This window comes from Passer montanus, unplaced genomic scaffold (genome assembly GCF_014805655.1).
Source record: "Passer montanus isolate IOZ18808 unplaced genomic scaffold, ASM1480565v1 scaffold50, whole genome shotgun sequence".
Taxonomy (NCBI): domain Eukaryota; kingdom Metazoa; phylum Chordata; class Aves; order Passeriformes; family Passeridae; genus Passer; species Passer montanus.
The window spans coordinates 2,553,172-2,565,378 of record NW_024369930.1 but is presented as its reverse complement, the minus strand read 5'-3'; the positions used below and the strand labels follow the sequence as shown (position 1 = coordinate 2,565,378).

At 34.2% G+C, this 12,207-nt stretch overlaps 1 protein-coding gene across 2 annotated transcripts in view; it reads right to left on the bottom strand.

Moving 5' to 3' along the window:
- Nucleotides 1-12,207, bottom strand: part of CACNA2D1 (calcium voltage-gated channel auxiliary subunit alpha2delta 1) — a 368,301-nt gene that overhangs the window by 166,660 nt on the left and 189,434 nt on the right. For both annotated transcript variants that reach the window (XM_039723786.1, XM_039723787.1), the window contains exon 5: nt 8,704-8,748. In XM_039723786.1, coding sequence (XP_039579720.1) covers nt 8,704-8,748 — 45 coding nt within the window. The remainder of the gene's footprint in view (nt 1-8,703; nt 8,749-12,207) is intronic.

Below are 12,207 nucleotides of genomic sequence, written 5' to 3'. Positions count from 1 at the left end.
TTCACTACAGAAGAAGTGTGCATTTTGGCCAGAAATTCTATTTTTATTATACACCACAATGCACAACAAACAACACTCTACAATACAAAAAAATTAAATATCTTTTTAAAAAGATAAAATATGGATCTACCTTTTAATGGAAGTTCATTTTAAAACATGTTCATTCAAATTAAACTATTTCAACATATGCACCAAAGTATGTTCTATGCTATCTAGAATATAGGATGTTATAAAATCTGTGAATATACTGCATATTTGGGAAGCACAGGAAAGAGGCTTGGAATACTCTCAGCAACCAAGAAGTACAACTAGGGAGTTCCTTCAGAAAATTGAATGAGTAAGGGAGTCTGTGTGAATATATCAAATTTTCTGTCCTCATTCATAAAATGTTAAGTTTATTAAAGGCTTCAAGTATTAATTCCAAGCAATACATTCCAGTACCAAAAGCTATAGGTTAGTTTTCAATATATATATATATATATATATATATATACACACATATATATATATAATGGAAATGAAAATGTAGCTGAAAAATATGTCATTTACTACAGACTAGAAATTTTTGTTCTAATGAAACTTCTCTAGAGTTATCGCTTTCAATATATATATATATATATATATAATGAAAATGAAAATGTAGCTGAAAAATGTCATTTACTACAGACTAGAAATTTTTGTTCTAATGAAACTTCTCTAGAGTTATCAAAATGTTACTTACACTGGTCCATCAAGAGTCTTACTCTGACAGTCTTTCATTATGAAAGATATCATTTACACTAGCAGAGATTTCTTGCCCTCTCATGGTCTAGGTCAGTTTAAGAGCAAACTACCCTGACAAAATGCGTCCACTGTCTATATTTTAAAAAAAGGCTAGAATAAGGCATTTGTCTGTGCAGCTAATACCCATTATATTCAATGAGGAACTAAAACAAACAAAAACTCAATAGAATCCATGCCATATTGCTAAGAATCAAAATACCTGGCACAGATGCAGCCCAAATTCTCAAAAAATCCAAATTCAAAATATTTGCATCCAACAACACTCAATCAATATTTCAATCTATTAAAAAATTTTAGTCACTAGGCCATTTTACTATCATCATTCTCCAAGAATGTAAAAAATTTTGTCTAGAACAAGCAGTAAATTATGTTTTCCAGTGAAATTTTCACATGCCTAAGTCCACTACATACTATCAAGAGATATGATAAACAGAAAATATGAGAACTAGGTATGTAAATACGTATAAATATTATTTAAAATAGTCTTGTTAAAAACTTTGGTAGGTCCAGACATAGGGGAAATTAGATCTAAAAATAGCTGCAACTTACACACATGAAGAATAGCAATCATAAAAATAAGCTCTAAAGAGATATGCTGTGTGTACAGCACCTAACTTGTTGGCACCTTCTTGCAGGAATGTGCAAATCACGTTTATTGTAGTGTTATCTAACTTAGTTTTCCAATCTCTGTGACATAGACTGCCCATTTACTCATCACAAATGAGAAGCAGAAATTCTTTATGACTCATTTTAAAAATTTCTTCAGTATCGAAGCAGTAAAGGACAAAGAGAAGATGAAAAGAAATACAACACATCATAGCTGTGACTGCAATGTCAAACCATATTGGCTGTCATACACTGAAAGCAGAAGGAGTAAGAGACCTAAGGGAACTAAGGAAAGTACCTGGTTACTCTTGCTGGGCTGCCCTATTGCAAAAGGAAACTAGATCCTCTACAGCTTAGCACTTAAACTCATCCTAAATGATTTCAGACAAATTTATTATTGGAAATACCTATCATTCACTGTCTCTGAAATACTGGAAAGTTAGTAGCTTTAGCTCAGAAAAAAAACTGATGTTTTGAAGTCCACCTTTAGCTAAACTCAGGTGGTAGGAAATTAATTTGGTTATTTGCATGCTGGCATCCAGACACAGTGAAAGCACAGAGACTAGAGAGCTACTCTTACACATGCAGATAAAAGGGAGCTTTATAAAAGTTTTCTCTTATCAGCGTCAGGTGTAAAAACCTTGAAAAGCCAGAGAAAATCTGTATCTGCTGGATGAGATGTAAAAGCAGTCCCTGCCCCAGCTTTCTCTGTAGTGTCAAGGCCAGTCATCACAATCAGTCTCACTTTTCAATCCAGCAACTGGCAGCTGCTGGACTTGCAGAAATCTGGCATCACCCTTACAGTCTCTAGCAGTCTTTTTATACCTGTCACCTTTGAGACTGGATCACTGGAGTCCCCTCATCTGCCCCACCTCAGCTCCTGATCCTCTTCCAAACTGACTATATTCAGGTGCCATCTCCCCCTCAAGGGCTCTACCTGAACCAACACAGAGCTCCTGAAACACTGGTGTACAGAGGACACTTTTATTTTCTGATGTCCAGCTAGAAAGTACACAAAACATCATACTTGTATAAATTAAATTATTCTGCGATTTTCAATGTGTGTTATAAGGAGAAAAGCCAGGAAACTCCCAAATTCTTGTGGCTGGAGCGAAGTGACTATATTCAGGTGCTATCTCCCCCTCAAGGGCTCTACCTGAACCAACACAGAGCTCCTGAAACACTTGTGTACAGAGGACACTTTTATTTTCTGATGTCCAGCTAGAAAGTACACAAAACATCATACTTGTATAAATTAAATTATTCTGCAATTTTCAATGTGTGTTATAAGGAGAAAAGCCAGGAAACTCCCAAATTATTGTGGCTGGAGGGAAGCAAAAAAAACCCCCAAAAAACAAAAACCAGCATTTCTCTGATCAAATCCACAGTAGGTTCAGACTTGTTTACAAGTAAATCTGGGATATTTCATTAACAGACTTTTTTTATTAAATTAATCATAGTGCATTATACCTGTCACCTTTGAGACTGGATCACTGGAGTCCCCCCATCTGCCCCACCTCAGCTCTTGATCCTCTTCCAAACTGACTATATTCAGGTGCCATCTCCCCCTCAAGGGCTCTACCTGAATCAACACAGAGCTCCTGAAACACTTGTGTACAGAGGACACTTTTATTTTCTGATGTCCAGCTAGAAAGTACACAAAACATCATACTTGTATAAATTAAATTATTCTGCAATTTTCAATGTGTGTTATAAGGAGAAAAGCCAGGAAACTCCCAAATTATTGTGGCTGGAGGGAAGCAAAAAAAACCCCCAAAAAACAAAAACCAGCATTTCTCTGATCAAATCCACAGTAGGTTCAGACTTGTTTACAAGTAAATCTGTAAGTATAGAAGTATCTGTAAAAAGAAGTAAAGACTTCTTTTTATTAAATTAATCATAGGTGCACATATAAGCAGATTTTTCAACCTTGATACCATAAAGCAGTAGAAAAGGCAAGACTCGTCAAGGCTGTAAGTAGAGACTCAATAAACTTCCAAAGCCACTGTCAATATCTTTTAAATCTCTAAGTGTCTTCCTGGGAAGAAGCAGACCCACAAGGAGCATGCCTTTTAGATAACCATTCTGGTCTCTGCTTACTTCTGCTCAATATTTATTCTTCACTTCATATTTAAAAAGAAAAAAAAAATAAAAAGAAAGTTGAGGGGTGGAAATGATTTTGTTTTCTAAAATGTTTGTTCTGAAGAATTTACATTCATAACTAATTATCCTTTCATATTTCTACAATAGTTTTCAATTTGATGTATATGAAATTTTTTATCAGTATTTATAAAGCCCCAACTTGATAGCTGTGTTTATGTTGCGGTTAAGCTCAAAGAGATCTAATGTTTCACAAATTATTCCAAGATAACAAGGCATCACTGAATTGGGAAAAATTCCTAAACCATATGGCACAGACAGCTTATTGTTTTAAAATATTTCTTCCTTCTTTATTATAAAGTAATAAAATATATTTTTGTTTTTAAAATCCATCATAGGGATGTTCCAGGTATTTGCCTCTAGTGGAACCCACACATTGACTTCTAGTCAGTCTGAACTCACACTTTGTGCAGATATTTACTGTCCAAAGGGACCTATAATTTTAGAGCTACTATGAAGAAAACATGCTACTATCACTTAGTATGTGATCAATAATTGCACAAGGAGCACAGCTCTGTTAGCCATGACTGCAAGCCAGTATGAGACTGCATGAAGGCAGTGTCTAATAAATCACTTGTGCTAACTAGGGACACAACTCCTGCCAAGAGATACAACTGGCTGCTCCCAATTAATGCCCAGGGATTACAGGGAAACTGGAGACTTCCAATGATGTGTGGCTGGTTTCATGTGAGAGACATTTCTTTATTTGTTTTACTTAGTTCTTTCCATCAAATAATTAAAAAATCATTTCCTTAGCCTGTTGTAGCTTGTCCAGGAACAAGTTTAAACAACCACAACAAGAAATTATACTAAAACATTTGGAAAGCAAGCAAGATGTAAAGAGGAAATCAGAAAAACATTAGGGAAGGAGTTCAGGATATGTGAAAATTATGCAATTGAGCAATTCAGTGTACAGTTGAGTTGTGGATTACTTAAATACAAGGAAACATAAAAAAAAAAGTTTTAGGAATAAACTGAACATGGAATTACTGGAAATAAAATGGAAACCAAAATAAAGAAGAGGAAAGAATTGAGCAGTGAAGCAAAATTACTATCAGTAAGGTGGGGATACAAAGGACAAGATGAGAAAACAGGCAAAGCAATATGAAAACTAATGGGAAAGAGCAGCTTAATGTGGGACTACTCAGTTGTCCAATAAAAGCACTGCAGCATTTGTCCAAATACAACAAGCTGTTGACACCTGCAAATTAAAGTGCACAAACAGGCTGCAATATATCAAACTGAAAGGGTTCTTGGGAAAAGGACAGTGAATGGAAACCTGAGAGACCTATACTAAATTACAACTTTGGCCATTATCTTCCTATGAGATATAAAAAATGGAAATATAATACCTCCTACCTTGTTGTGAGGATAAAACTCATTAATAATCATCAAGTTCTCAGACATTACATGGAGCGCTGGTGGGGAGGGGGAAATAAGCAAGCAGTGTACAATTGCTGTTGTAAGATAAAGAGTACAAAAGGTCTAATACTGATTGATGGACTACAGGGTTACAAATTGATCGTTTTATCTGAGAGACTGAGAAATCCAAAGGCCAGAGAATGATTTGCCTTCATGTGCTTCTTTATTTTTTTTTTTCTTTTAAGTACAAACAAACCCAGTCATTAGATTGGAAAAGGCCGATATGGACAGCAGATGAAAAATGAGAGAAGGATCTCCTGAATGTGGTATGGGAAAGGGAAGAAGGAAAGAAAACTGTCCCGCAGCATATAAACATACACCAGAAACCTACACAGAATTTAGGAGGACTGCACTTCTGGAAAGGCTGCAATATTCAAAGGATGAGTGAAGACAAATAAAAACTGGCAGGCAAAACCTGTGAGATTAATTTCTTCTAATTCTTCAGCATCCAAAATGTAAGATCTGAAAGGATCTGTTACAGGGACCTGTTTACAGAGAAACACACACCTAGAAATGATTCTGTTCAGATAACCTTAGACATCTGTCTCAAAACAAACTGAACACCTCTCTAGAGATACCTACAGTGATTAGTTTAGATGTCTAATTTTAATTAATTAATTTCTGCTACTAATTATTCTTGATTGTACTCAAAGATAAATATTATATAATTTCCTGTGAATAAATGAAGACTCACAGCATGGAAGAGGAAAAAAGCGTGACTTGTTAGAGACAGAAAGGAATGAATTGCAAGCAGTTTGACTAACCAGTGCTTGAGAGAAGATTCTATTAAAAGTTCTAAATATTTAAAGAAAAAAAGCTGTCTCAAGCATTTTTTTTCAAGCAGGAGAAGGGAAGAATCTGTGGTGTTTACATACACAGTTGAGATCTAGATGAAGGTCTTCTCAAAAAAAAAATCACTATGAGATCACTGACCATTGTATCCTTATCACTTCTCAACAATAAATATTATTACAAACTTTATTCTGATGAATGTTCAAAAAGACATAAAAAATAAATAAAACTGAAACAGACATAAAACAGTATATCTGGTCTAACAAACTTTGTTTGTTTTAGTGTGTGTGTGACTTTTTTCTTGAAGGGAAATAAATATCCTGAAGAAAAAAAAAAAAACCAAACACAACAAAAACCAAAGACCCAGCTCTGAAATAGTATTTCCTTTCTTGCCTTGCCAAACAGATTTGTATTTTGATTGTAGAAGTAGTAATCTGAAGACCATTCCCAGTACTACTTAATCTTAACAGATACACCACAGTTTTTACTTCACATCACAGTCTACCATTACTATCTGGTATATTTAGATTAAAAATGCAATATTTAAGCTTTGTAATTCTGTTTCCAGAGAAGATTAGCACCTGCTGTCCAATGAATTTAATGAGAACAGAATAATATATTTCAAATTTAGGTTAGAGAATGATTTGCCTTCATGTGCTTCTTTATTTTTTTTTTTCTTTTAAGTACAAACAAACCCAGTCATTAGATTGGAAAAGGCCGATATGGACAGCAGATGAAAAATGAGAGAAGGATCTCCTGAATGTGGTATGGGAAAGGGAAGAAGGAAAGAAAACTGTCCCGCAGCATATAAACATACACCAGAAACCTACACAGAATTTAGGAGGACTGCACTTCTGGAAAGGCTGCAATATTCAAAGGATGAGTGAAGACAAATAAAAACTGGCAGGCAAAACCTGTGAGATTAATTTCTTCAGCATCCAAAATGTAAGATCTGAAAGGATCTGTTACAGGGACCTGTTTACAGAGAAACACACACCTAGAAATGATTCTGTTCAGATAACCTTAGACATCTGTCTCAAAACAAACTGAACACCTCTCTAGAGATACCTACAGTGATTAGTTTAGATGTCTAATTTTAATTAATTAATTTCTGCTACTAATTATTCTTGATTGTACTCAAAGATAAATATTATATAATTTCCTGTGAATAAATGAAGACTCACAGCATGGAAGAGGAAAAAAGCGTGACTTGTTAGAGACAGAAAGGAATGAATTGCAAGCAGTTTGACTAACCAGTGCTTGAGAGAAGATTCTATTAAAAGTTCTAAATATTTAAAGAAAAAAAGCTGTCTCAAGCATTTTTTTTCAAGCAGGAGAAGGGAAGAATCTGTGGTATTTACATACAGAGTTGAGATCTAGATGAAGGTCTTCTCAAAAAAAAAATCACTATGAGATCACTGACCATTGTATCCTTATCACTTCTCAACAATAAATATTATTATAAACTTTATTCTGATGAATGTTCAGAAAGACATAAAAAATAAATAAAACTGAAACAGAAATAAAACAGTATATCTGGTCTAACAAACTTTGTTTGTTTTAGTGTTTGTGTGTACTTTTTTCTTGAAGGGAAATAAATGTCCTGAAGAAAAAAAAAAAAAACCAAACACAACAAAAACCAAAGACCAACAAAAACAAAAAAAAAAAAAAAACACAACAAAAACCAAAGACTCAGCTCTGAAATAGTATTTCCTTTCTTGCCTTGCCAAACAGATTTGTATTTTGATTGTAGAAGTAGTAATCTGAAGACCATTCCCAGTACTACTTAATCTTAACAGATACACCACAGTTTTTACTTCACATCACAGTCTACCATTACTATCTGGTATATTTAGATTAAAAATGCAATATTTAAGCTTTGTAATTCTGTTTCCAGAGAAGATTAGCACCTGCTGTCCAATGAATTTAATGAGAACAGAATAATATATTTCAAATTTAGGTTACTTCTAATGAATTTTACTTAAATCATGCAAGCCTAAAACTCAGGACAGTAGTTTGTGGTATCTGAAACAAAGGACGCATAACTCTATATAACCATATAAAATAGTTCTGTTTGACATGATCTATGTACCTTCTTTAATTGCCTTACACCAGAAGCATCAATTAAATAGTGATGCCATCAATCTCTAAAGTATACTTGATTAAAAAGTGCAAATGAAGCATGCTGGCAATTCTGATTAATACATTTACAACATTTTGCTATGGTCTTATAAATTTAATCTGTAATGAAGACAAGCAGTTGTATTATCTCCAGTGAAGGTGAGGATTGTATTGTCTCCAGAACACATAAATATTTTTAACAGTTAATGGTAGATAGGAGACATCAACCTTTTTAAAGTAGGAGTTTTAGTAAACCAGGAATTGAAGTATCATACATTTACTCTAAATCTTGTGATTGGATTTTCAGTTTTCCCAAATCATATTACAGTCACATAAATGATCACAATGTGAATGAAAATAATTATCCAGCAACATTTCACATCTTCTTCCTACTCATGTAAAAGATTTATTACAAAGAATACAGAACAACATCATATGATCTTGGAAAATAAGGCCAGAAAATGGTTCCTTCAGAGTGAACTGAATTATTTACATTTATCATTTTGATTCTCCAATCCTATAATTATGATTTTATTACATTTCAAAAAGTGAATTATACTGCTGTCAGGATCTTCATTGTCCCAGCACATTTTCTGCCTGACCAGTAATTCAAACTGTATGAAAGGAGACAGACTTTGAGAATTAAAACATAAAATATTGTCAGGCTCTTGAGAAAACTTTTAAAGACTTTTTTTAAGTTTCTTGCTTTTTTGCTTCTGCCCAATCTTTAAATAATAGTCTCAAAGTTTCATTAATATTTTCATTCCCCTAATTTTCTGAGATTACAGGCAATGAAATTAAATGAAACATATTACTTACGTCATTCTGATCGTCTTTTGCATTGTAATAGATTATATCATTATTCTGTAAGAGAAAGAAAAGTAATTCTGTTAGTTTGAAAGTAGAGAATAAATCTATTTAGCAATAATCTCTACTACTGCAAGATACATTTTGAACTAAACCACCAGTTCTTTATATATTCTCTTTGAAACATGACAGACTCTGATCTTTGCTTGCTCTTTCTTGCATGCACAATTTCCCATGCTCGTGCTTAACTTCATTCATTTAATGCTTCTGCCGTGGGAGGCTGCCTAAGTCACTCAAAACACAACTAGAAAAGTACAGATAACATTGGACAAAATCCAGAGCTCATAAAAGTTTTCCATGAGCTGTTTCTGTCCCAGACATGTGACTTTCACTGTGCAATTAGGGGATTTATGCACCATGACATCCAGCAGGCAGCAGATACAGCGAGGCGCGGGCTTTGTGGGGTAAGTATTTGCTGTACACATGTTTATTGTTTTATTCACCTCCCACTGTGAAAATAAAATCTGTGAAAATACATCACAGGAGTGTCTGGCTGTTGGAGTGTACAGCAGATTCTGGCAGCTCTGTGGAAACTCTGTACCATGTAACTCAAGCAAATCATAGAAGATTGCTCATTCCCATTCCAAAATCAGCCAGAAATTCTATTCAGTGCTAACTTCCACAGCTTGCTGAAAACTGAGGTATGTCCTATGGAATAAAGTTTTCCATGAGCTGTTTCTGTCCCAGACATGTGACTTTCACTGTGCAATTAGGGGATTTATGCACCATGACATCCAGCAGGCAGCAGATACAGCGAGGCGCGGGCTTTGTGGGGTAAGTATTTGCTGTACACATGTTTATTGTTTTATTCACCTCCCACTGTGAAAATAAAATCTGTGAAAATACATCACAGGAGTGTCTGGCTGTTGGAGTGTACAGCAGATTCTGGCAGCTCTGTGGAAACTCTGTACCATGTAACTCAAGCAAATCATAGAAGATTGCTCATTCCCATTCCAAAATCAGCCAGAAATTCTATTCAGTGCTAACTTCCACAGCTTGCTGAAAACTGGGGTATGTCCTATGGAATACAGTTTTTTGTGGGGGTTTTTTTGGGTCTTTTTTTTTTTTCATGTTTAAATATTACTGAACCATTTAAAAGCCTTGAAGATTTAGGTTCACTGGAGTAGCTTTCCATGAAAGTAATGCTGTAATGTGCCCAAAGTTTTTGAATAAAATAAATTTAAAGCACATTTCTCTATGAAATAGAGACATGTATGAACATAGTCTTTTTAATTACCTTTACTGATTTTGAATAACTAAAGAAAGGGAGAAGTTATATTTCTTCATATCCAGCAGTATGCTTAATATAGGTGATTGCTGTATACCTCTGAAAATTAATCTTAGTTTATTTTTTCAGATCTATTTATGGTAATACTTTTTACATATCTAAATAAAAAGTTGAACACAACAACGTGTTTTCTTTTATAAATACCAACAGGAAAGAATGCTTTAAGTAATCATTTTTCAAGTGGATAAGCCAACAACAGTTTTTACTTTCACTAAAAAAAGTATGACATGTTTTACAAGGTAATGCAGTTCATCTTTAAAAATGATCATTTTACTCGCTCCATAAATAATGACATCATTTATTCTCCTTTGTGACCTTTTAGAAAGTCAAACATGAAATATATTACAAATGAGCTAAATGCCATTTTGAGGTAAGTGCTATTAATATGAATTCATCCTTTTCACTCAAAATGAACTTTTCTGCTTTTCCTTCAAGACTCTCTTCTATCCATAGGCCAGTTGGTTGTGTATCTGTATCTGGGTATCAAAGCCAGACCTCAAGGCATTGCAGACACAGGAGGAAATTCTTTTCATCAGTAAAGACTGAAGCAAATTGCTTAATCACTTGTACTTGTTTATTGCAAGGAAAGACCATAAAATGCTTGTGAAAGCATTTGAGTAAGTCTAAAGAGGCAAAGGTTCTATTTTTCTTTGGTTCCTCTTCACTTTGTAAATAGCTGTGTATGAAATAACTGTTCTGTAAATAATGTGATTGGTTCCAAAGCCCCTCTGATTCTTTAGCAGGGAACATTTGAAGCTGCAAAGGATGCAGCCACAAATAAAGCACAAGTGTTTTCATCACAAGGTGATCTGTTAGTTAAAAAAAAAAAAATTGTACATTTTGTTCACTGCAACTCTTCATATCAGGTTGTATTAGAGCAGTTCCCTTGCAATCTCATCCCTAGAAGGTTTTGTCCAGGAAAAATGAGAGCAGGAAAAGCAATGCAGACATAATTAACTGGCTATATTGCTTTTGTTACAGCTTTTGTTTTTAAAAGGAACATTTTCATAAAATACAATTTCTATTAGGCTCTCTCTTGTATTGACTCTCATGTAGATATGAGTTTATTTCCTGAGCTCCTCTCCACTGCTCTTGTTTATCCTCCTATCAAATCATTATTGTACAGGGTGGTTAACAATGTCATCAAGAGACACAACTCTGTTTATGTACTTCAACAAAATGACTCTTCATTTTCAAAATTATATTTTCCTTGTCTTTTATATTTTTATTTATTTGTTTAATTTTTTCCAAGCTGCCATAGTTTTACTATTTATCCCTATTGGACTGAACAGTATTTTTAAAACACCTTTTAGAATAACATTTTAGGAACAAGATATATTTACAAGTTAATGAAAATAAACACTCCCTGGCCAAATGACTTAAATAGTTTTTGTAAGGTTAGTCATATCTTGTTGTCCATTACCCTGCCTGGAGTTATTACCTATATAATGAATAAACTGACACTGACATCGGACATATCTCACTACTCTTAATATAGAAAATATGAGATACCCAGTGCTACAACACACTGAATGCTGTATGGTTCACAAATTAGATTCATGGATCACTCAGCTCTTTAGAGGACAATTTTTCATCATTTAACCACTTCCAGTTGGCAAGAACAAATTGCTTTGTTGCTGGCTCTCAAGCGAGTAGTTTAGTTATTTATTAACTTCTTGACACAAAGAATTTGAATCTTCCCACTGCTGCACACTTTTGGCACCAAGCAATGCTGCAAACCTGGTCAGCAAACTCAAGGTAGAGTGTAAAGATCCTAGATATTTATGTTTGTTCTTTATCCAGTAATTCCATGTAAAAGAGGGGATAAAGACTCACTATTACTTCTGCTCACCAATGAGAGGATTTGGTAAGGCAGTCCTGAAGCTGAACTTATAAAAGAATAACTTTGGAAGACCATACGCATAAAGTAAAAATTGCAGTGCAACAGCACTATATGATTTTATGTTTTTTACTATATTTAATTCCCCTTTCAAAGCAAAAGGTTTCAATATCTGAAAAAGATATCAGGAAAGCCATATAAAAACTACATTAAGGACCAGGTCATAAATGCTTTATTTACACTTTTAGCCATTACAAAGACACTAGAAAATAATTAACTCCCCCAGAACAGAAAACAGAAGAGCAACAGTTAAATGTTTCCACAACTC